General features: G+C 40.2%; 2 protein-coding genes across 2 annotated transcripts; one reads left to right on the top strand and one right to left on the bottom strand.

Annotated features, from left to right (window-relative positions):
* Positions 1-581: 581 nt before the first annotated feature.
* ilrun (inflammation and lipid regulator with UBA-like and NBR1-like domains) lies at positions 582-15,266 on the bottom strand. The gene is made up of 5 exons (XM_084061441.1): positions 14,975-15,266; positions 13,463-13,617; positions 12,899-13,096; positions 7,896-8,200; positions 582-3,503 (listed from the first exon to the last, which is right to left on the bottom strand). Exons 1-5 carry the CDS (start codon positions 15,133-15,135, stop codon positions 3,471-3,473), a joined length of 852 nt encoding a protein of 283 aa, XP_083917567.1. The 5' UTR covers positions 15,136-15,266; the 3' UTR covers positions 582-3,470.
* Positions 15,267-16,622: 1,356 nt separating this feature from the next.
* snrpc (small nuclear ribonucleoprotein polypeptide C) lies at positions 16,623-23,513 on the top strand. Its single transcript, XM_084062952.1, has 6 exons — positions 16,623-16,706; positions 18,172-18,214; positions 19,038-19,146; positions 21,661-21,720; positions 22,228-22,332; positions 22,961-23,513. The coding sequence occupies exons 1-6, from the start codon at positions 16,699-16,701 to the stop codon at positions 23,074-23,076; spliced, it is 441 nt and encodes a 146-aa protein (XP_083919078.1). The 5' UTR covers positions 16,623-16,698; the 3' UTR covers positions 23,077-23,513.
* The last annotated feature ends 1,622 nt before the right edge of the window (positions 23,514-25,135 follow it).

Genomic DNA, 25,135 nt, shown 5'->3' with positions numbered 1-25,135 from the left:
ATGCAAATATGAACACGTCTGAGGCTGTGGTTGTAGTTCATTTTCAAAGTTTTACAGATAATCCTCACATCCCATAAACATAACAAGATCTGATATTTTCCAAATTTAAGGTATGCTACATTGAAGAGATGTTTCCCTGTAAAGACACCTGAGAGATTAGATGTTTCCACAGTGCTTTCACTGCATTGCCTAATGTTCTATGTATCATTGTTACATTTCAGTCAGTTCTACTGTCCCTATTCTGAGGAGAACATTCAGGGAAAATAGCAGATCTACAAGCTCACAACAGCACATGTAGTGAGCTTGGCTGTTTTCGGCAAAGATATCTAGAGAAAACAGGAGGGAGACTAGACCCCTGGTGTACTCCGGTCAACTATGTTATGTGGTTAACAAGACACTAAATCAACAATAAATTACATTTTATTATTAAGTGTAACCTACATTGCGGGCCTTGTTGAAAAATCCCACAAATGTCTCATAACAGAGGGAAACATTTCTACCTGCTCTTACACTCCATAATAACCAAATCTTGTCTTCCCATTAGTCATTGTTCAAGACTGACCATATTACACACATACACATTGTTTCAGTGTTAATTTAATCATACAAATGTTTTATTTATACATACAGGAAAAAAAGGCTTTTTCAATGGACATTTCCTCTTCAGATAAATGTGCTATCTTCGGACTCTATGTAAACTCTCAGCTCATATTCTCGTCATGCCACCCATTTCAAACCTGCACATAGTCACAAACTAATCAATGAATCCAGCAGAATAAAAATAAAACAAAATTCAAAGGACTCCCTCTCCATCGCACACACACACTGGCCTGTGTACACACATACATACGGACACCCATACACGCGCTACTGCACGTATGCACACAGACAAAAGAAGACAGTAACTCTTCATTATTAAAAGAAAAAAGCAAGGCAGAACAGTGTATACTGTTTGGGAGGAAGAAGAGGGCTTTCGGGTAACAAATACAGCAGTTGTGAAGCGCAGGATGCTGGTGACACTTCCAAACCACTTGAACCCTAGCATCACTAATTTGGGAGGAACATTTACAGAAAATAGTTAATATACAAGCTCACAACTCGTCGCAGTGCAACTTATAATTGGCTATTTTCGGCTAGGAGGGGGCCTAGTTTAGAGTCCTTGGGATTACGGACAACTAAGTATAGGGTTTCAGTGGTTTAACACAGGGGTGTGTTGGGTGCGGGGGCAGATAACTCTAGCCAGAAATAACTAATTTACTGTATGGTGGTGATCCCAATCAGACATCAGGAGAATTTGATGCCGAACATGACCTGGACATGAACACAATTCCCTTTCATATTGATCTGGCAAATTAGATTACCTGATAATAAAAAAAAAAAACTATTGAGGCCAATCAACACACATTTCTATTGTACATTGATGCCGAAAATACATTGAGATTCCGATGACAGTAATTAGTTAGTTCATCCTCAAACACATGTATCCCAAATGTGTAAACAAGAAGCATGACTGATCTTCATTTCCATCACAATTAATTTCACAATGTGACCCATGTGAATTATTTTTCTGCAGGAATTTGCGTCAATTTATGTGAAAAATCAAAACATCCCCAAATGGTTTTCAAAGAACTTTGGTACTCTGGTGCAGAAAATAAAGAGAGATACACAAAAAAAAATTAGGCGCTCAAACTCTCTGGAAAATGCTGGCATCACTTTTTTTTAGGTTACCACTTTTAAACATCATAAGTGGTGTACAGCATTGTGCAAATAGCAGTAGCGAAACATCTGCAATTTCTGTATTCATAATATCGACACAAAACCCATCAAACCTAACATTCAGGCAGCGTTTCCAAGAACAGAACACAAACACACCACATTATATAGCATCGAGGATGGTATGGGGGAGGGAAGGGGGGGTGATGTCTGATTTAGTAATTTGATTATTAGCACCATCTGCTGGCTGTATGGGGAGTTTTTATTTACTTGCCGGTATTTATTTTCACACTTAAGAGGCATATGGCAATATACCAACTGGGGCAATTGGTGAATCAGTTGGTTCCATATCATTAAACTGAAAATAATACTGCTCTCACTTCATATGTGTGGAGACATGACACCCTTACCCAAGTAGTATACATACACCATGTCAATTTAAATCGACAGGAAACCAGACCACACATGCACACTCACACGTACAAGCACACGCACGTTTTGAGTTACACCTAGACAGTCATTCATAAAACTAAATAATCATACACCAGGCGGAAGAAGACTCAGATGGCTTGTTCAACTCCCTCACACCTCTCTTTCTTGCTCACTCACAACACACAACACAAACATTCCTTTTGCGAAGTTCATCAGGCCAACTATTTAACCACTTTCATTCAACCTGGCATCCCCATGTTGGGCATGTCATTATGGGTGAAAATACTCAAACCTTAAAAAAAAAAAAAAAAGATTTCTCAGAAACAGCAAATCTAGAAGCTCACAATATGTATTGTGAGCTTTTAGATCGGCTATTTTTTGAAGATTTCTGAATAAGTGGTTAAAGTGGAAAATCCACCCCAAAGTAAAAGCCTCACACAGGGACAGCAGAGCACCTCCAGACGATGTTACTTGACAACATCGGCATCGCTGTGTTTGATTTTTGGGGAAAGACAGGATTCCTAGACTACGGTTTGTAGATCACGTCTTGACTAGTCGATAGCATTGGCTGGTGACTGATTTGATATGTTGATAGTAGCTGGACAATAAAAAGGCCAAGTAAGCCAAATCACTGTGTAAGCAAAAGATTCTTTGTTAGGCCAAAAAAAAAATGCACAGACTGTGCAGCCATGCAGCCATCATGACTGAATAACTCTTCTTTTCAAAATTGTACATGGATTTTGTACATTTCTAACACTTCTCCAGAGCTTGGAATTATCCACTTCATTTGCATCATTTTAGCTTTAATTTCCAAACCTGTGTAGGAACTCTGGAGAGAGCGTTGCTCATGCTCAGGAGTATTCAGCTGTCCGAGATCGCGGAAATAAAGTTGCGAATGCAAGTTGTTTTTTCTAGGGTGGATATTCGCCTTCAGTTAGGTGTGTTTGACAGCGAAAAAAAAATAAAAATAGCCATCTAACATTTATTTTCTTTTTTGTAAGGATTTATAGCACTCTTTAAAATGAAGCATTCACACATGCGTATCCGGGGTGTTTGGTGCCGGGCAGAGGACGTTTCGTGGGAGCGAATGTAGTCCGTTCAGTGTCCTCGCCATAGTTTGTGTGTCTGTGTGTGGAGGGGTGGGAGAGGGGGGTTTGAGGGTCACAAGGCCGGGGGAGACAGAGCGAGAGAGGGTTGTCGAAAGTCAATATAAAACAACAGCCCCTCCCACCCCACCCCCATCCACCCCCCACTTCAGACTCCCCTGCATTTCACAGACTCCCCGGGCTGAGTGGCAGGGGAGGGCATTGGGGGTCTTTGTCGTTCTAGCTCTGTCCAAACGGATAGGGTCCATGAAACTGGAAAGAAAAAGGAACGTGTTTGATATAAAGACAGATTAAAGGGGCAACTCCTTCCTCTGTATACTACAGTTGTTTTACTCTGCTCACAATGATAAAATAAAAAAAACACTGTACTTAATACCTTAGAGACGACACATGCACTACTAGCTGTCTAGTTTAAAGTTACAATCTAGGAGTCTTTTCAACGAATTAAAACTTTATTCTAACCCATCTGTATGGTAGAGTTGTGTTAACCACTTAAACCCCAGCATCGGTATTGTCTATTGTGGTGATAGCGTTCGCTGAAAATAGCAGATCGACAAGCTCACAACGTGACGCGTTGCGTCGCATTGTGAGCTTGGATATTTTCAGCTAAAGCTTTCCCCACAATAACAGAAAACAGAAAATACACTAGTATTGAGCCCTGAGGGACTCCGGTTACCCATATGGGGTTTAGGTGGGCATCCTGATAAGCTACATCTTCACCTGGAATGGGACCTTCACGGTGTGTGATTAATCAGACTAATCGATTTAGACAATTACAAAAAATGAAAAAGAATTTGCATCGATTCATTGATATATAATAATCGATAGTTGCAGCCCTAACTGAGTGGTCACTCACAACCTGTTCACGCTGCCAGGCAGGCGATACCGCTGTATCAAAAACAGAACGACGAGAATAAGGGATAGTTTCTATAGCCAGACTGTGAGGCTGCTGAACAGGTGCTGAGGCCTGTCGCCATGTCAGTCTTGGCAACACAGGCTGTCACACTGGCATTATATCAATGTATGTATAATATACATAAATTGATTCAGTCATATACAGTATTGTATGACTGAATATACATGACTGTGAATATACTCCCATCTAACAGGACGTCTCTTACTTGCATAAGAGACTGAGGTAATCTGCCTCATCTTTATTGTACACATCTATATTTAATTGTTCTCTTCTACACCTGTCTGTAAACCTGGGTGTGGCACTAAACTTCAAGTTGATCTGAAATGGTATCCCTGCTCTTCCATGGTATCCCTACTCTTCCATGGTATCCCTGCTCTTCCATGGTATCCCTGCCAATTACCTGATTCCGTGGAATCAGGTAATTGACTACTTGACAATGTCAATATAGTTATTTGAAGAAGGCGGCGCACCAGATTAGATGCTAGATGTACTGTCATCTTTAGCGAAAAACAGACAACAGACATAGCGCTTATGGATTTTCGCACAACGCATGGCGTCATCACAATGTATGGCATGCAATGTTATGTCGCACTCTGTGAGACCTGTACATCCATGTATACTGTCCCAGGTCAAATATAATATTGTTTTTGGTATAAATGGTCTTTGTCACCAATTCCTTTGTCAGGAGAGTAATAAGTGTTAACAATTATACATTGTTTATTTATTAATTCATAAATTGCTTGCAGTTATGTTATGAGGAGGACAGTTATGCCACAGTTCACTGAACTGAAAACAATTGGGGAAAAGATCAAATGAAAATGGCCTAAAGCCTCACTGATTGATACTGCTGGGAACACGCAAGTTTCAAATGACTACACTGCTTTATGTACTTAGCGAAGTGACTTTTTGTATTCATACAAGTGAAAACAAAGCATTGCTGGTGTTACGACTAGCTGGTGAAGTCAGAACAAAGAATGGAGGTCCACAAAGGTGTAGTAGTGGATCCATCACCACTGGGGAAAATCTGTCTTAAACAATGAATTTGACTGGAGCCAGGGACAATATTTAACTCAACACTGTCCGGCAGTGTTTTTCCCAGTGCCTTTGAGAGGAAGCACTCAACGCATGGGATGTCGTCCTCACAATAGAATTCAGGTTAAAGAAAACTACCTATTTAAAACGGGTTTGAGAGACACCTTTTTGCATAGATACAGGTATCCCATAACAAAAGCACTCGCCAACGTAAGGAACTGAAAAGGAAATGAAAGCCATGGAATGCCTTTCAACATCCGTCTCAAGCCTTTCAGTTGAATGCTTTCTTCTTGAATGTATTATATTGCTTTAACCAGCACCTGTAAAGACCACACTAAGGAAACTGCTGTTATGGTACCACAGAATATAGATATACAATTTGTCAATGAGTATCAAAGATTGTAGTTTGGCAGTTTTCAATGCACGACACTGTTGTGCGACAAACTATGAATCAGGCTTCACTATTTGTGAACAATCCAGTATAACCAGCATAACAAGTCAGGCAGAAGTGACAGGAAAATAGCCCTTACCCAAATGACGAATAAAGCCTAAACTATGATAGGAATGTTGGGGATGAATATATTAATTTAGTCCCCAGTCCCCACTCCTTTGGAGTAGGATTTTTGTCACTGAACATTTGCACATAGTAGAAATTTGTGCTTTGCATTTACCAATTTAACTATTCGCATTTACCAATCCTAACTATTCGCATTTACCAATCCTAACAATTCGGAACAGCGGGCACTATTAATAATAAATGGTTAAATGCCTTGCAACCACACCCTGCATAGACATGATACACATAAAGTGATAAAAAAAAAAATAATAATAATAAAAGTCACTTCACATGAACTGTGCATGATTAAATTAAGGAAAAGTGGAACAGCATATATGTCAACAAATACTAGGGATGTGAACAAGTCAGTATTTTGCTAGTCGAAGACGATGTGTCAGAACCAGTCAATCCACTTTAGTGATGATTTTTTGCAAAGAAGTATCCCCATCATGTTGAGAATGTCAAAACCCTAATGTTAAAAAAACAAGAGTCTTTATTTAAAAAGGGTAGGGTAAGTGATATTTTTTGGGTAAAAATAAGTGTTGCTTTATATTCTGGTAGTACTCATTGGTATAGAGTGTTTGTTCAAGGGTCTGACGCCGGCCATGGCTTTAACCTTTTAACAAAAAACATGTACATTTGATATGTGAAATGTGTGTGCTGCATTTACCAATCCTAACTATTAGGAGCAGTGGGCGTTATTATAAAGTTATAATCATGTCTGATAATAAAGTTAATTTGAAGTTATAATTAATGACTGTTGGAGTTATTGGGGCGGGCATTCTGGTAGGATGGATCCATATGATTAGTTTGTCAAAATCATCCCACACAACACTCCTACGTGAAGTTGCCAGCCCACAACTTGAGGAAATGAAACTCCTGCAGTGCGCACACAAACAGACACCCTATATTATTACGAAAACAGTAGCTAGTTTTTTATTTTTAACATTTTTAATTGCTATTTTGGAAAAGATTTACGTTTTTATGATGTTATTGTATAGGCAATTAAAACGTTTAAAATATCGAGATTTTTCCATTTCTACTTTTTGGGTTAATTCATTGGAGCAGAACTCTGTAATTAGGTCAACATAATTGTCACATTCCTACCTAATACACCACAAAACAAAACATTATTATAGGATCATGTCACAACCTTTGTTGAGAATATTGTGTGTCACCATTCACTGCCATGAAAGAGTGTCTGGAACAGTCTGAATTCTCTTCCTGTACATTTCCATTTTTAAAGCCATTTCTAAAATGTCAAGATTAAGGACAGATATTCTAGTTTCAAAATGACTCTCAGTGTATAATGTGAACCATTCTAGTGGGCGGAATCTAACAGCAGACTAACCTTTGAACTAGATGGGTTAAAGGACCTTTGATCATGCTAGAAAAAGGTGTTTCCCGGGTAATTTAATTGCAACAATGTCCCTCATAGTTGACTGCAACAAAAGCCTTGCCAGAGAACTATCTGGTCTTGCCACTAACAGGTTTTAGCCTAAAAGTCACATTGAACCTTCCTACATTACCACATTGTGAATGGTAACTGGTAAAGTCCACAATTGGCTTTCGATACATAATGATGATCCCTGTAGAATTCTCCTAGGACAGATGTATCTATTGTTTAGTATTCCAACTACAGCAGCCATCAAGTCTAACTACAACCAGCGTCCCTGAACCCCTAAAGCCCGTCTATGATGGTTCAAACACTGAGTGACTTGAATGCATTTGTCCACCAGTTTTTGAAAGTTTCTCAACATTTGCGTCTAGAATGCCACGGTCAATGTCATTGAATTGACCTACGTCTTTCATTATTTCACAAATTATTTTCTTTGAAAACACAGATGAAAATCAAATAGGGGCGAGTCCCCATGCAGAATGCAGAATTTGAGGATAAAAACAGTGTATGGTGCTGGATTTCTCTCACAGAAGCCATTTGATCGCCAGTGCTACCATTTAATTAATTTGGCTGATGACTGGCTTTTGAAGGGATCTAACCGGTGAACTTTTGATAACAGCCCTCTCTCTCACCACTTTACTTTTACCTAAATTGAAGCAATGAGTTTGGATAAGCACCCAATTGATACATTTAACTTTCAGTTAAAGTGAATAAGCATTTTGTGAAAACATGCATACATACCTGACTGTACGTGACTACTGACAGATTGGTTTGGAGGCCATTTGATGCCCTATTTACAGCACTGTGTGACAGTCCATTTTGATCTTGTTGGATTGGCTCCGGCGTGCCTTCCCAGGCTCCTCCAGGGTCTTTCAAGCCGCTGTCTGTGGCATCGTGCTTGTTCTTCTGCGGCGAGGCGAAGGGGTTGAAGTCTCCCTGCACGTTGCGGTGGGGCTGCGTGTTGAACTCCGTCTCAAAGGAGGACAGCTGCTGGGTCACACCAAGGAGACCTCCGACCTCCACGCTCAGAATCACCCAGATCACATCTATTGGGGAAATGTAGAGGAACCATTTAAACCAACTATATTAACTCCAGACTGCAGGGACCCTTGATATTGCTGGCTTTCTAGCCCACACAAGTTAGCACAACTTCTTGGTCCAAAACCAGAAGAACTATCAGTCCGCAAGAACTGGGGGAGTTGAGAGCCACGAATGAGAAAATAAAACAGATTACAGGCAAAATGAAGTTAGTTAATTCTATTTATTGTAATTAGGCAGACTTACCAATTGTGTGTGACAAAATATCAAGATGATATGAGAAGTTTTAGAACATGTGAACAACTGTAATTTGTCAGTCTATGTTCAAAACAACCAAGAAGCAAAACTCGGCTTCAGTCCAAACACCTTTCTTTAATTCTTCTTACTTTCTCTTATTGAGAAAAGAGCCAACAAAAAAACACATGGGATTCATAAAACATTTTGTGTGTGCCCCAGGTGTACCAGATGATGAATGCAAATTGTTCCTAAACTGGATGTGTGCCTGTTTATGTTGATTTGCATATTACAACACCATAAAGGGCAATGCCGATGTACGGGTCATATGCAGATACGCCTGGTTGAAACGCTTACTGAGCTCTGAAATAGAAGTTTATATATAATGCAAAATGCATGAACTAAAGAGAAAGTCTTTAGCAGCATCCTATTACTAAGTTGTTCTTCTGGGTCAGTACTGACACTTGCATGTAGCCAGTGTTTGCCATGACCATCTCCAATTACAAGTAGTAAAAAGAATGTGAAGTAGGCAGAGTTTATTAGCCACAGATGCTGTTGGATTAGGATAAGAGATTAATTGGAAATAATTGGTGAGACTGCAATAGTGTAATACATGGAAAAGAAGTTATAGGAGATGGTAAATAATACATCTGATCTCAGATTACTAGGGCTGGTCCCAAATATCCAAAAATTCAGATACTCGTTCAGCAGGTAGTTGTCCCCTTTGGCTAAATGGACTTATAAATGCTTCACCTCTTCAAGAACTAAAGTGCTTCACAAGAACAATGTAGGTGCAACTAAAAACGACTTGCTCTTTTCACTTTTACTTCCTCCTACGGTCAAGATGCGAGTGCAATGTGTATTTGATCATCTATGCATTTGTATAAGAAATAAAGTAACATTTTAAAAAGGATTTTTGTTCGTTTTTTTGGCAGTTCTCTTACAGTTTTTTACCTTGGGGGGAGGGGCGTATAGGTGAAGTATCTATAAAGATCAATTCCATTTTCGGGTGAGATAGAATTGTCTCTCAAGACGCAACTTACTACATTTAGCAAAAAGACGAGTGCTGGCTTTTGGAGAGGGTAATCTCACCCAAAACAGCATTGATTTAATTTATTGGCAAATTGATTTAGAACAAGTAGTCAAGTATACGGCTATTCATAAAAAAATACAAATAATAAGGTGTTTCAGGACAGCCCAACTGATTATACAAAATATTATTTGGCTAGCATTCTTAAGGGGGCTACATGCTTACCGTCCCACATCCAAACTAGTTCGGATAGGGTTATAACTACAAAATGAATGACGTCAATAAGAACTTCTTATGTCTCAGACAATTCAGTGGACGCTACTGCACACCTAGAGGTCTTCACTGTCCAAACTGTTTGGATGGGTTCGGACAGTGTGATTGGTCAGAAGTTTAGTGGGCTCGATAGATATACATTTTGTTTTAGTATTTATTATTCTGCCAGGCAGTGAAAGCAGCGATAGTCTCTACAGACACCTCTGAAATCCCTCTAGTGACAATGCATAAACACAAACTGTCGCACGTTATAGCAAAACCTCTATACCTCTGTGACAAATGTCCCAGAGTTAATCAGAATGATATCCAGGTATTAAAATAACCGCACTGATATGGATAGTAAGTACACAATGCTTCAGTCCGCTTGAGACACAGACTAGTTCTGAGAACAAAAAAAAAACGTTCAGTTGGCAGTATGAAGGGACACTTGTTTGTCAGACATTTGTTCTGTCAGGCCATTAGAAGAAAGATCTTAGGTCTGATGGATTATTTTTGAAGCATGGTAGCTACCTTTAGGCTACCGAATTCAGGTCTAGGCCTAAATAGGGATATGATAATACATTTATTTGCATTTCATACACTGTCAGGAGCGTTCTGCCTGCAGTGTCCAATCACATCCAATGGACACTCTGCATAACTGTAGTTCCTTTTTCCAGAAGGTGGTATCAACATTTCCCATTACGCGTCCGTTTCTCATAGCTTCAATTGATTGGCTCAGCAACAGCAGCACTGGAAATACATGACACCTTATATGTGTTTCTGGTACAAATCTGCTGCTGAGTCAATGAAATGAAGCTATGAGAAACAGACCCGGAACAGGAAATGTTTATGCCACCTTCTGGAAAAGGGAACTACAGTTATGCACAGACTCCAGAGTTAATCCTTTCTCAATGACAGTGAGTGCAGTGCGCGCATGGTGCTGATCACCAACACAAGACGAATATGTGCACACGTTTGGGAGATATAGCCTGTTCCACAGTTAGGCATTAGAAAACAGATAATAGTGAAAGACCGGTTTGTACAACAAAATACAACGAAACAACAGTCAGCTTCTTCTTCTTCTGGTGTTTATTTGGGATCAAACTATGGGTGGGCGATATGGCAAAATATATCACGATTCTTTTCAGCCGATTTTTATCACCGCTAATAGATCTATTTGTTTTAGGCTGCTGATAGATAGATAATCTATTCATTTTTATGCTGCTGATAAATAGATAGATAATCTATTCTAATCTATCCTGCTGTTCGATCATGTGACATTCAGTGTAGGCTGCTAAATGACGAGTTAGTACTGTAACGTTCTCTTTTGACTGCTTCGGACAGAACATCTGACAGTAGCCTATACACCTACAGTAACTACTTAGCAGGTCACACAATGGACCATTGATATGCATCCAGCCAGGTCGGTCATTCCTATGTTAATTCACGCTGTTGACACGCTTTTGTAAGCGAGGTGCAAATGGTTGTTTCTGATCGATACCTGAGGTAGTGCATGTCCGTCCATGTGCAGGCGCATGTGCACTCTTTATGCTGGGTTTGGTTAAAAGTTACAGTTGCAAATAACTTTAGTTTGCACTGTGCTCTGTTTTGGAATATCCAAAGTACAAACCAGTTCCATAGACCGAGGGAACAAGCAGCTCCTCCATGTGTGTGTCTGCGTGCGCCGCAAAAACAGCTTGCTAAAAAGGGGGTGTGGCCGATGGAAGCATGCGTGAGCAAAAATAATATATCTTCAAGCTAACAACGTGTCGAGCCGCGAATCATTGTTAGCTTGTAGATCTGTTCTTTTTGGCGAATGACACCGCCGTACTACAGAAGTATAAATTAAGGTATAGAACTGCGACTCATAGAATGTGCACTCGCTGTAACACACAACCTATACGATCTCTCTGAAAAGGCATATCGTGGAGACATTGGAATCGTTCACCGCTCTTTATAGTCATATCGCAGACCCCTAGATCAAACTAATACATCTGTAATAGTTTTACTTTCAGTAACGTTATGTTGGCTGGCTATTCATAGTTCCATTCAAATTTACCACCTAGGCAACATTAAGCAACTAATTTTACCCCTTCAAATGTACTCGTTATGCCAAATGTGTGTCCCAGTCACAGCCAACCCCTACTGTTGGTCTTGTGGATGGTGTAGTCAACCAATTGTCTCCTCCGATACACATGGAGTCGCTGGGTGCTTCTTTTCACCCGACAGTGAAGGGTTTCACCGGGAGGGTGTAACGTGTTCAGAGGAACACGTTATCAAACCCAGTTCTGCGTCCTGCTGAGTAGGCACTCCAACCGACAGTAGGAGTTACTAATACAGTGATAAGCCTGTAACCATAATTACATAATCGTCTAATCGCAATGATTTGAGATAATCACAATTATTTTTGCATATTCGTCTACTAGCTTACAACGCGTCACTTCGTGACACGTTGTAAGCTATGTCTGCTATTTTTACATGTATAAAATTATGAATTATGCCAACAATTTCTATGTATATTTAAGTTATTTGTCATATCTGCCCAACATGTCATTTTTATTCATATGTTCCAATGTTCAATGCCAAACACAATTAAATCGTTAATCGCAATTATTTGAGTGACAATTAATCGTCAACTTAAATTTGCCATCGTGACAACCCTATGCAGTGATAGAGATCACCCTCCCCTGCCCATGAACACAATTAGTTGTGTTTATTGGCGTGCCAGGCCAAGCTGAATGCACCATGGAGAATTTGAAACCCAGTCCACAGCGGTGGGGAACTTAACCTCTGCGCCACCCAGACGCCCCAACCAACAATTATTTTAATAGTTGATTAATCTGTTGATTTCCTTTATTATTACGCAGTTCATCTATGGATTTATTTGGCAACCATAAAGTGACTTGGCTTTCAAGTAAAAAATAAATATGGTAAATGTGCATTTAGAGCAAATACTACATATTTTAATTGTTTTAGGAGGAACACTTAACAATTGTATGTACTGTTAATGTACATATCATTTTATCTAATAGAATGCTTATTATTTGATTAGTCAAATGTGATTTGATTAATACGATTTTCTGTTTCTTTTCAACCCTGAACAGAAGTAGCTATGTGCATGTTAATTGTGACTTTGCCGGCATATTCTTTATCATCTTTATTATTGGCATAGTCCTTGCTGACGTCCTACCTCCGTAAAATAATCCGGTGGCTGTACACATTCTCCACTGGCCCTGGTACATGCCCGGAGCTGTGGGACTACGCATCTGCACGCTCACGTCGGAGATCTCCTGCGGGTCCAGAGACTTCACCATGACCATGTTCACATGGCCAAACTGGTCTCCTCCAATGTACTTCAGAGAAACCCCAGGTGGCCAGGATTCAGCACCTGAAATATAGTGCAGTTAGGACACAGGTCAAAAACAAATCAATCACATACCTGCATGCAAGCATGCAAACATCACTATTATAATTCATAATGTTGTTGCTGTAAAACTGTGATTCTCAAAGTGTTTTTAAATAAAAAAAAACCCAGTTTGATATACATTAGGCCATGGTCCCACATGTGATCAATCTTTTTATCTCTGGGACCTCACTCTACACTGAAAATGTGTTAATTAAAATTAACTCTGTCATGTACTGTCTCTTAGAGGCCCCGGAACTCGTCATGGACCCCTGGGGGTCCACGGAACCCACATTGAGAACCAGACAGTGCAGTGTAAAAAGGATGCAGAAAGAAGACGAGGCGCCGCACCTGTGTTTTGTATCCTCCAGGTCTTTGTGAACTGTGTATCTGGGGGTACGGACTCCCCTTCGCCGATCGTCACATCCTCAACGAAGGACATGGATGGCGCATTTACATTGGGACTTTCAAAGTCATAATATGCTCCAATAGCAGCTTGGAGGTTCCTGTTCCGAAAAAAGAGCAGATGAGTTGTGTGGTACAGAACAGAACCAGTCATTGTACAGGGCATTGATTGATTGATTCATTTATTGAATACTTGTTTAACAGTTTGCAAAAAAGGTACAGTGGTAGCCTTGGATCAAGACTATCGTAGATGTATTTTATCGAGTGTGAATTTTACTTTAAGACACAATGAAATACATCTATGATAGTCTTGATCCAAGGCTAGTACAGAGTGGTACAGATTTATACAAAAGGATGCTAAAAGCATAACCAAAAAAGGCCCAGGGCTTATTTCCATTGAGGTCCTGTGGCAGGGGTACTCTGATCAGCCTGAGAGAGAGCTATTATGAAATTGACACATGTGACCAGACTGACCACTGTTTGGTTTCAGCCATTGATCATGTATTTGATGATAACTGATAATGGACACGCAAAATCGTGACTTTCTATGAGCTGTCCAAAGATCACGACTCTGGTTATGTCATCACCCTGGCTGATTGCGGTTGTATTTTGGAGCACCAGAGTTTATACCAGCTTAGATGAATGGATTACTATTGCTTGCATTCTATTGTGCAAGATGGCATATCATCTTCATTGGTGGCTCCTCTTGTTTACGTCAGCGAGCTGGTTAAGTTAGCTCTCCTGTGTGTGTGTTTGTTGCATTTCAAGCTCTCTCAGCCAAAGGAGGACAAACTTTGCAGTTTCACTTTCGCCCCCACGCCAGATTCACCTTAACTTGTCATTCCATGAATAAAACAAATGTCGTTGACGTGCATCAATGACACTGACCTGACACTAGATCTACTTTAGCTTGAGTTCTAAGTCTATGTTGTTGGCGGCGGGACAGATGGATGGATGTCTGGAGTTAGCTTTGTGTTGCTGGCTATAGTGGCTAACAGGCAGTGTTGCCATGTCCGCTTATTATAAGCGACTTTGGGCTTGTTTTTCTATAACGTTGCTTGTAAATATTGGCAATTTGCGGTTTGCGATTTTAGGGCTAGCTTATTTGATCTTGCTTCCTAATGTATTCCTAATGCTTCCGAAATATTTCATGCCAGGGGTCCCCTCCCCCCCATCCATACAAGATTTGGGTTAAAATGTTAAAAAAAATATTCCACATTTATAACATTTTCTTCAATATGTTTTGGGGAAAATAGCAGATCTACAAGCTCACAACGATTCGCGATGCGACGCGTTGTGAACCTGTAGATCGGCAATTTTCAAATTGACAATGTAGGCTATAATATGTTTAAGGGCGACGGGCTCGCTTCTTTTGGGCTTGTTTTCATTGCTTGTTTCTCTCGCAAAAAAACTGGCAACACTTGCTAACAGGGCCCCGCTTCTCATCCTCGGCCTCACCAGTTGGTCATGTCCAGGAAGAAGGCGCAGCCCGCCGGGTTGAGCTGGAAGCCCAGCAGCCTCTGGAACTCCGAGATGAGGACGTCCTTGTCCTCGGTGCCCATGCAGCTGAACCTCTGCATGAGCTCCGCGTCCACGTCCATTTCCATGCCCTGCTCCATGGCAGGCGATGCTGTCCCGTGTCCCGTGTCGGTCCACACGGAGAGGGGGAGCGAGGAGCTCAGTTTAATCCGACGCCGAGGCCTTGTCGTCCAGCCATAACAACCATTAACCCAACAACAACAAGCTCAATACGCATGGGTACGAGTCTACGTCCCATCCGCCAGAGAGACGGGGTCCGCTGTGATTGGCTGTTTGATATTTGGCTGTTATTAGCAACCAATGACGCCAGGGGGGATACCACTATGGTCAAAATGTGTAACAAATCTACTATGCAGTGGTGGGAAAGGTACTCAAATGTTTTACTTAAGTAAAAGTATCAATACTGCAATGTAGAAAAACATCTAAATGTACTGTTATTATTATTAGCATCAAAATGTACTTAAAGTACCAAAAGTAGAAAGTACCCATTATGCAGATTATGTCCCATTATGTCCCATTTCACACGTTTTTTAATGTATAAAATCTTTTGAAAATAGCAGACCTACAAGTTCTGTGAGCGTGTGGATCTGCTAGTGGTTAATGTATGTTTTGTAATAATAATCAAAATCTACAAGTAGATTTGTAGTGTACAAAAAGTAAAAATATGTAGTGGAGTACTTGCTTGATTCCCCTCTGTGAGAGGGGGAGTTGCCTATTAGCTGCGTAAACTACTACACTTTACTATCTAAAACAAGCGGTTGCCTTAACAACCAATTCACCAACCAGAGATGATCATCCCTGCAGGCCATGGGGCGAGAGAGAGGAACATTCGACCAGAAGACCAATCAAAAACGACGTCACCACGTGACCCTAACGTCATCTGTTGCTATTGGAAGCCTCGTTTTCATTGGTTAGCAATGAATGAAAAGTTACATGCGGTTGCATGTTGTAACCTCAACCTCGCGTTACATGTGTTTAGACTATTACATTAAAAACACACACAAGCTGATACTAAAATATGCATCGTCTGTCAATATAAATATGTTAGATTGGATTGCGTACGAGTCAACGTAATGCAATGTTTGTTTGGGTGTTGTTTTTGATTGATTGGTTGGTTGATTGATTGATTGATTAAATACTTTATTAACAGTTTGAGAAAAAAAAACACAGAGGTACAATTTTCAAATGCATTCTGAGATTGTGGAATAGTTGTCTGGCTACGCGAGACTACTAGAAAGCCCATTGCTTGTTTCCATTGGGTTCCTGTGAATTCAACTCATCGAAACATTTGAAGACAAACAATAATATGCAAAACATCATATAAACGAGTAGTATCAAAAAGACAAATATGTACAGTAAATAGTGGGGGGGGGGGGGTAGGGAGCATTACATGGAAAAAAAAGATACATTTCTCAGTAAAATAATCGCACCTACACTCAAATAAATGACAATTTACATTATTTATGTAGGTAGCACTTAATAATGGTTGACCTCAAGTTGCGAGAGACGTCTACATTGCGGGCGGAACTAAACAATGCCCAAACCTAAATCCTAGTCGGGGAGCATTATTTGAAACACACCGGAACCGCGCTTTCGTAGGAGCAGCAGGTTTTTTCTGCTACCATTACATTACCAAGGGAAACATGCCGAAGTAAGTACAAACATTGTGTTATTGTCTATCCATCTAACCTCCCTGGCGTCCCGCACTAGATTAATACGTGTTTCGTGCACTTTTACTTGTCGTAGGTATCCAAGGAATTGTAAAATGTAATAAGATAGTTATGTTATTACATTAGTACCCGAGCGTTTTTTTGGTTATTGGTTTGGATCCGTCTATTTGCTGGGATAGAATGAATCGAATGAATGGAATGGAATGTTGGTTTGTATCTCACATTAGCTGCTAAGACACTGGTTCCCAAACTTTTTAGCTCGAGACCCAAAAGGGAAATTTGATGTTTCCCCATGGGTCCCAAGCTAGTGAAAATAGCAGAGCTACAAGCTCACAACGCGTTGCCATTGTGAGCTTGTAGATCGGCTATTCTCACTACTTCTTAAACATTTGTTTTCTGTTTTATTTATGAAATTCTTTTGAAAAATCGTTGAATTTGTTGAAAATTTTTTACAAAAAAAATTGGGAAATGTTTTTGAAATGACAATTAAAAACAAAATGTATGAAACAAAACATAAAGGGGATATTCACTCGTGATCCATAAAAAATGTTTCTGCGATCCACAAATGGGTCCCGATCCGGTGTTTGGGAAACGGTGAACTAAAGACATCCCCCATTGCTTGCCTTGGAGCACTGTACTTTAAAAGTTGTGTCTTGGTGACTTATTGTCCTCGTGCTTTTTGATTGCTAGGTTTGTTTGTTTTTTTGACCACAAATGTTAAGAAGAATGTGATTTAGATAACATACTATTTAGATAGATGCTAGGGTCATTGATTACCTAGTATCCTAGTCTCTAGAGCAGTGAGTCTCAAACGTATTAATTTCAAGGACCCCCAGGTTTACTATGCATTGTAGGCCACACACACAACCCGCATAACTCTGAGAGTGCACAAATGGAACCAAATGGACCCCTAAGGGTCCATTTGGTTCCATTTGTGCAGTCTCTTAGTTACCAGTCATTTAGCTGGGGACCTCCTAGAACCACCTCAAGGACCCCTGGGGGTCCCTGGACCACTCTTTGAGAACCACTGCTCTAGAGGCCCTACACGGTCCTCTGTCTCTGCACTCTTATGTATGTGATTAGTACCTGTTTATTCACTGTAGTTCAATAAACATGTGTAAGTTGCTCTGGATAAGAGCGTCTGCTAAATGCATAGATTATTGGCTGTGGCGAGAATAACTTCAAAACATCAACAAGGAAGGAAATAGGCCTTGGACGGTGTGTCTGTTGATGTTATTGTTATGTCTTCTTCAAAATGGATCTGAGGAGCACATGCCTGTGATATCTATCTAAATTTCTAGCAGCAGTCGATTTAGCTTCTTGGCTGAAATCTTAACAACACCATTGCTCTGCTATACAAAATAAGTAATCGACTGTTTAAAAACAATGTGTTTGTGTGTGGTACGCTCAATGTGTAACTTGTCTTAACCTTGAATATTTCCACAGATTTTATTGTGACTACTGTGACACCTACCTTACACATGATTCGGTAAGATTTATTTACATTTTTACACGTGATTCATACAATAAAATAGGGTGGCATAGAAGAGATCTTATGAATTATATTATCACTAGCGTTCTCTTCCCACAGTCATGAAACTCCTGGAAATATTTTGAAAAAAAAAAAAAAAACTGTTTTCCAAGCCTGGAAAAGGTTTGGAATTAATCAAATATTTTGGAAAATGTTAGGATATACCTGTACATAGTTTTTGGCTTTTGATGATGTTCATAAAAAACATCTCTTGCATTATGTGAAATACTTGTGGTCTGATGTATACAGGACGTTACGTGACAAAAATAATAGATCCACAAGCTAACAACACATTGCACCGTGATACTTTGTTAGCTTGTAGATCGGTTATTTTTGTCACGTGACACCTTTGCTCGAGTCTGTCTTGGGGCATTGATGGCACACATGTGTAAAAGCCTCATTATTGCACCATTATGATTGCTATAGGCCTGGAAATAGGGTAAAATACTTTGGAAAAGGTATGTAAAAGTTACATTAGAACATTTATTGTTAACCCATTCAATCCAGGAACGCATATTTGCCACTTTAGATTTCCTTGGCTATTCAAAAATAGCAGATATACAAGCTTATAGGGCGGCTACAAGCTCAATGCTCCGCACTGAGTGCCGCGCTATGAGCTTGTAGATCTGCTATTTTTTGAATAGCCCAAAGTATAAAATAATGGTTATAGCTAAAAATCTAAAATGACACAGTATGCGTTCACGGATTGAATGGGTTAAAATGTGTGCGAACCCTGGATCATCGAATAAGAAGCCTCATTCTTATTCTGTCTCTTTTCTAGCCATCCGTGAGGAAGACCCACTGCAGTGGTCGAAAACATAAAGAAAATGTGAAAGACTACTATCAGAAATGGATGGAAGAGCAAGCCCAGAGCCTCATTGATAAAACGAGTAAGAAAAATATGCCACGGTTTTTCAATACTGTGTCATTGTCTACATGTCAAACCAACACCAAGTTCCTTGGAAGTTGCTAGCAAACAAAATTGATTCTGGTTCACTTTATTTCCATGATGATCAGGCATGATCAACCTGATGACATTTGTATTCAGGGTTATAATACTATTTGGTAGTTATTATTTAGTAGAGTTCTTCCCTTAATAACCCTGTTTTAATTTGAACACGCCGTTGTAAAATATTTGAGGAAGCCGCAGACATTTTTCCCCCAGCAGCAAAGGGATGAGTTGCAGTTCTGTTGCTGGCTATGATTCATTGTGTTTCACATTCAAACCACCAAGGTTGAGTGTGATTGTTTCAGACAGTGTGAATGGTTTGTTCTTGATTGACTCAATATCCAAACCTGATTGACTGGTCCATCAAAAAGACATGGTTGCCCACATCTGTGCTATACAGTCGATAACACTACTGTTATAATTCAGTTCTTTATGCAGTAGAGTAGATAACAATACTGGTGACCCCAGGCCAGTATTGATCAGCAGAGCTGCCATCACTTGGGTTTGTTCTTAACTTCTTAAATATTTTTGTGTGCACACCAGGGACACCGATAGGGGGGGGGGGCTTCGGGGCCAGCGCCCCCACGCTCAATTGGTGAATCTCAGATGTCAGGCTCAAACTTACAGTACCATTACCATTACTATAGCGGGGCGCAGATAGGTGTTAACGCGCCGTTGACACCTAGAACAATAGCTCAGACAGAGAAACATACTTTGTTTTTGGTTGCGGCTGAGGGGGCGGGGCTATTGCGGTTCGAGTTGAGCCCCCACGGCCACGCACATAAATCGCGTGCCTGGTGCTGCGCTAAACATACAGAGCGCACTGGTCTGCTGCGCTCAACATACAGACTCCGTGCGGCATCCAACATACAGGCATCCAACATAGATGCGGCATCCAACGTACAGAGCGCACTGCTCTGCTGCGCTGTTCAGCGCAACTCCGGTTTAAAAAAAAAGAAAAAAGACGCACCGAGATTCCATAGGCTAAATCGATGCATTTTGTGATCGCATCGCATAGGCTGCTCTACACACTCACACAGACACAAGCACGAAGAGATTTAGCTATTTTATGGATAGATATATTAGATGTCATTAATTTATTTACCGCAATATTTCACCCGCGGTTTATCCGATATTAATTCATAATTATATTTGATTGACCCGAATCCACCCAAACCGCGGTTAACTGCGGCAACCGCGGCTAAAACCGCGATCCGCGCATCTCTATCATGTTGATATGAACTCAGGCCCTCCTAGAGAGCATAACAGCAGGGTGTGGTAAACTGACAGTGCAGCTGAAGACACAAATCACCCGTCTGGTACAGACTGCTCTGACAATTGTGGGGGTCAAAAACCATCCGTCGTTCCCGACGATTTATGAGCAGTCTGCCCTCACTCAGACAAGCACAAAAAATGTTCAGACCCGACCCACGCTCTTCACGCAAAGCTCCAGCTTTTACCCTCTGGACAGAAGTAATTTGGTCTCCAAGTGCAAGCTGAAACATTAAGGCCCTGTTTAGACCGGATTTTCTCAAATCCGATCTTTAGGACCGACTGTTGACACTGTTATTTGCAAGTGATCAGATCGGATCTGTGTTCAGACTGATTTAAACAATGTCAACCCAGAGCCGCCCTGCGCGACTACAACGTCATGACATAGGTGCTAGATGCTTGCTTACGTTCAAGAAACGCAACATAACAGACAAGAAACCACAACAGAAAAAGACAAGTACATGCATGGAAACGGTGAAAAATGGACATCTCAACTCACCATTTCTTCCGTAAAATAATACCCCTATTGTTTTCATTACGATTACCCCTCACACTCACAGATTAAAATACATTCTCGCGCTCTCTACTGACGTCTTGGACAGTTTGATATTCGACTTGGGTGGTTAGGGCAGGTTAGACAGCGCAGCTATACCGCCTGAAAATCTAGTGTAATGTGGTCCCCATAGATGGGCATTTTACATTTGTGATGGCCCATATATGGACATGTTACGTTTGTGATGCCCATCGTCCACCTTTTTGTAACACCCACCATCCCCCCACAAGGTCATTTAAATATTGTGATGGTTATACATTATGTGGGCCATGAAGGTGGTGCAATATGTCTTTGTCAGCAGGTGTGTAGGTAATTGTAACAGTTTAAACGATAACCAGCATGTCGCAGGGAAGGGACAGACAGAGAGATTTATGACTGGCTTGCTTTCCTATTAAAGAAATGAGAAACACATTAACACAAGGGCAAAAAGTTAAATAATTAATAAACAATGTCATGTGTCTAATATCAAATCAAATCATAATAGTGACCCCCTGTAAAGGTCAAGTATTTGCCCCACCTACATAACATCCATGCTTTCCTGTACTTGGATGATGCATCTTCTGATGTTTTTTTCTTTATTGTGTAGTATCATTTTCCCTATTAATGCTTTCCCTTTGTTTCCCTCCACAGCGGCAGCTTTCCAGCAGGGAAAGATTCCCCCCACACCGTTCCCCGGTGCCCCTCCCCCAGGTGAGTCTGTCCTCCCACAGCTTTTACTCTCTTCCAATGTACGCCAAAATGTTTTTAAAAAATCATGTTTTCATTGATTACGCCAGAGGGCGCTGTTATCTATCCTATGAATGATGCTTTCACTGCCTGATGACATCAGACCCGGAATTGACGTCATTTGAAAAAATGAAAGCTCATTTACTTCCTGTTTACTTCCTGTGGGAAGATCGCTATATCTCCGTTCCTCTTGCTTTACTGCAAAAACAAGCCTCATTGAAATGACCACAGCTATGCAATGGATCACCCCGTGCAGAACTTTTTTTCGCCTATACCACGACACCCCCGTGCGTGTAATGAGCCGATCTCCGTGAGGATGGAGGTCACAGAGAATATTCCATGATTTTTCTAAAATAGCTTGTTTTGCTGGCAAGGGGACGGTGGATGATGTTTTTAACTCTAGCAGTCAATGTGTTAAAAGTGCGTTTTGTTTCAACACGTAATTTGTACAAACTGAACTTTGACCCACAGGTGCTCCTCCACGTCCAGGAATGCTGCCAACACCCCCGATGGGAGGTCCTCCTATGATGCCCATGATGGGACCTCCACCTCATGGAATGATGCCTGGTGGCCCAGGTCAGATGCAGCTTTCTTGGATTTGACATGAAGGAAATGCAAAAGTTGATGTACTGCTAGATGGTTCCTTAACTGATTTAAGACCGGGAACGCATCTGTGTCATTTTAGATTTCTTTGGCTATTAAAAAATAGCAGATATACAAGCTTGTAGTGCGCCGCCGAGTGCCGCGCTATGATCTTTCAACATTTTCAAGATTTTTCAAAAAGATCTGCTATTTTTGAAAAATCTTGAAAATGTGTGAAAAAGGTTTCACAAATGTTCGCTTTAAAAAATATGTATTCAAAGATTAGCACAACATTTCCAGATTTTTCAAAAATGGCAGATCTACAAGCTCATAGCGCGGCAATGAGCTTGTATATCTGCTATTTTTGAATAGCCAAAGAAATCTTAAAATAACACACAGATGCTCTCCCGTTCTTATGGGTTAAGAAAAACGATGAGGATATTAATGTTTACAGGGATTTCATGTTCACACCAATTAAATGATGGATTATGGAAATTCAGACAAAAAGGAAAAAAAGCCTTGTATACTTAGTGCTTAGTTATGTACCGTATATGCCATAATAATGCAGACTTTTTGTTTACCTAAAGAACAATTTGTATTTCTCCAACTTCAATCATTCCAGGTATGAGGCCGCCAATGGGAGGCCACATGCCGATGATGGGGCCCCCACACATGATGCGCCCTCCCAGACCTATGATGATGCCAGTCAGGCCTGGCATGATGCGACCAGACAGATAAGATCCAACAGCTTACTCCGTGTTCTTTTTGTTGCCATCATGAACAGTAATTGCCTCTGGAGGACATCTGCTGTCAGTCACCATGACAAGAAATGATTTTTTTGGGAGGGTTGAAATGCCAGATTTTCAAACTTTGATGCACAGTCATTGATGTAGTTATGCCATCGCTGTGGCATTCCTTCAACTGTTTCTGTATTTATTTCACCAATTCATTTTCAGAACCCGTTCGTACAAGTCAGATTTTTAACTCTTTTTTTTTTTCTACTTCCAATTTGAGACTTATTGAGATTTTGTTTTTTAGACATACTGTTCAATGTGAAAAGAAAGAACATGCTTTATTTGACAATATTCTGTCAGTATGTTTAGCTTCTTTGTTGTAGGTCTACTACATTTTGTTTTACATGATTGTTTTTGAGAAATAAACTGAGTGAACTCAGACTTATCCGTCTCATGAAGATAATGATGTAAGGCATTGGAGAAGCTGAATGAAAACATCAACGGTAAATAAAATTCCCTCTTCATCACAGACAATTATATACGGTAGGTCTGTTAGCTCGGTTAACGTTACAAAATGTTATGCAACCTTATGAAACCGGTTACTTATTTTAATAAATACAATTTATTTTAACCTATGTTCATACAGTATAACTAGTACATCTGCCATTGAGGAATTTAGTCCTTGAAGTTGGTTAGGAAACATACTGGTTGACAAATGATACTGCTGGAAGCTCAGAAGTGCAATAATTCCCCAGGCAAAGTGAGTATGGCCTCTCTTCTGGGACAGTGGTTCCCAAAGTTGGGGTCGCGGGACACTGACGGTGGGATCGCGAAATTATTTTGGGTTTGCGAGTCAATGGCCGCATTATTTTAGGGTCGCGGGCTGAAAGTGATGTAGGAGACCTGGGTTTGAATCTCGGGTATGACAAAAGTTACAAATGCGGCTTTAATTTGCACCACAAAAATTGTGAATTTTTTATAATCTGTGAGACAGCACGTTTTATGTTATTCTCTGATACAGAAAGTTCTGGGGTTTAACCATTTTTTCTGATTTCAAGCCCAATCAGAATTTAAAATGTCTCACAAATGTCACGCAACCTACTCAAATGATTCTCATTGTTTTTGAAGGGTTGGTATAATAAATGTTTTATAAACCGTTCAACAGATGAAAAGTTGTCAAACACTTAAAAGAACTAACCCTGAGAGCGGCACTACGCACACAGATTGTCTTTTAAATATTTTATATGCAATCACAACCAACGTTTCAATGCTACTGCATTTCATCAGTCAAAACAGTCTTCGACTGAGTTTCCTAGAGGTGGAGAGGTAAAGGCACATTTATCCAATTACCCAGTCCTTTTTTCCAAATACTTGATGTTTACTAGATTCTGGGAGCATCTGAATTGCCTTCTCCCATTTAATAATTGCAGGAGTAGTGTATTCTCATACAGTTGTGTGGTTTATTTATTTTGATTTGTTTATTTGTTCGGATCCCCATAAGCTGTGCCCTAAAGCACCGCTAGTCTTCCTGGGGTCCAATGTGCAGATAAAAGCATATAAAAACAATACATACATTTAAAACATTTACATTTAAAAAGACTAAACATTTTAAAAAAAAAGAAGAAAGAAAGTTTTGTCAAGCATTTGATGCAGGTCCATACTTTTAATGCGAATCATCAGATTGTTTTAATTCTGAATTAAAATAATTGTCTCATTAACTGCAGTCCTCTTTGAATGAGATATTTAAACGGCACACATTTTACTGGCTTAAACATTCATAAAAAATAAAAGACTGGACAGCTTTATCATCGCCATTGTTGGATTTGGTGACATTGCATAATCGCAAATAAAGACCGTCCAAAACGCAGAGGTTTCAAATCAATGTTGCCAAATGGCAACAATGTAATTTTGGTTGTGTAAAACAAGGGTGCATAGAGTTATTCAAGAGGCTTGATACGGATTATTCTGGGTAGGGGTGATTGAGAGCCCTTATATAAAGAGGGGCGGCAGCTGTTCAGCTTGATGTTTCTATCTATAGTGTCTTATGAGAATTAACTAAGTTC

Source organism: Gymnoscopelus microlampas, assembly GCF_963454915.1.
Source record: "Gymnoscopelus microlampas genome assembly, chromosome: 7".
Lineage (NCBI taxonomy): Eukaryota > Metazoa > Chordata > Actinopteri > Myctophiformes > Myctophidae > Gymnoscopelus > Gymnoscopelus microlampas.
This window is presented reverse-complemented; position numbering and strand designations above follow the sequence as displayed.

Coding starts and splice junctions, on each gene's coding strand:
- ilrun (XM_084061441.1), bottom strand. CDS start 15,135: ATGGAGCAGGGCATGGAAATGGACGTGGACGCGGAGCTCATGCAGAGG. Junction 8,201..12,898: donor CACCGGATTATTTTACGGAG/GTAGGACGTCAG, acceptor TTTCCCCAATAG/ATGTGATCTGGGTGATTCTG. Junction 3,504..7,895: donor CAGTAGTCACGTACAGTCAG/GTATGTATGCAT, acceptor TTTTCTTTCCAG/TTTCATGGACCCTATCCGTT.
- snrpc (XM_084062952.1), top strand. Junction 21,721..22,227: donor CCCCGGTGCCCCTCCCCCAG/GTGAGTCTGTCC, acceptor TTTGACCCACAG/GTGCTCCTCCACGTCCAGGA. Junction 22,333..22,960: donor AATGATGCCTGGTGGCCCAG/GTCAGATGCAGC, acceptor CAATCATTCCAG/GTATGAGGCCGCCAATGGGA.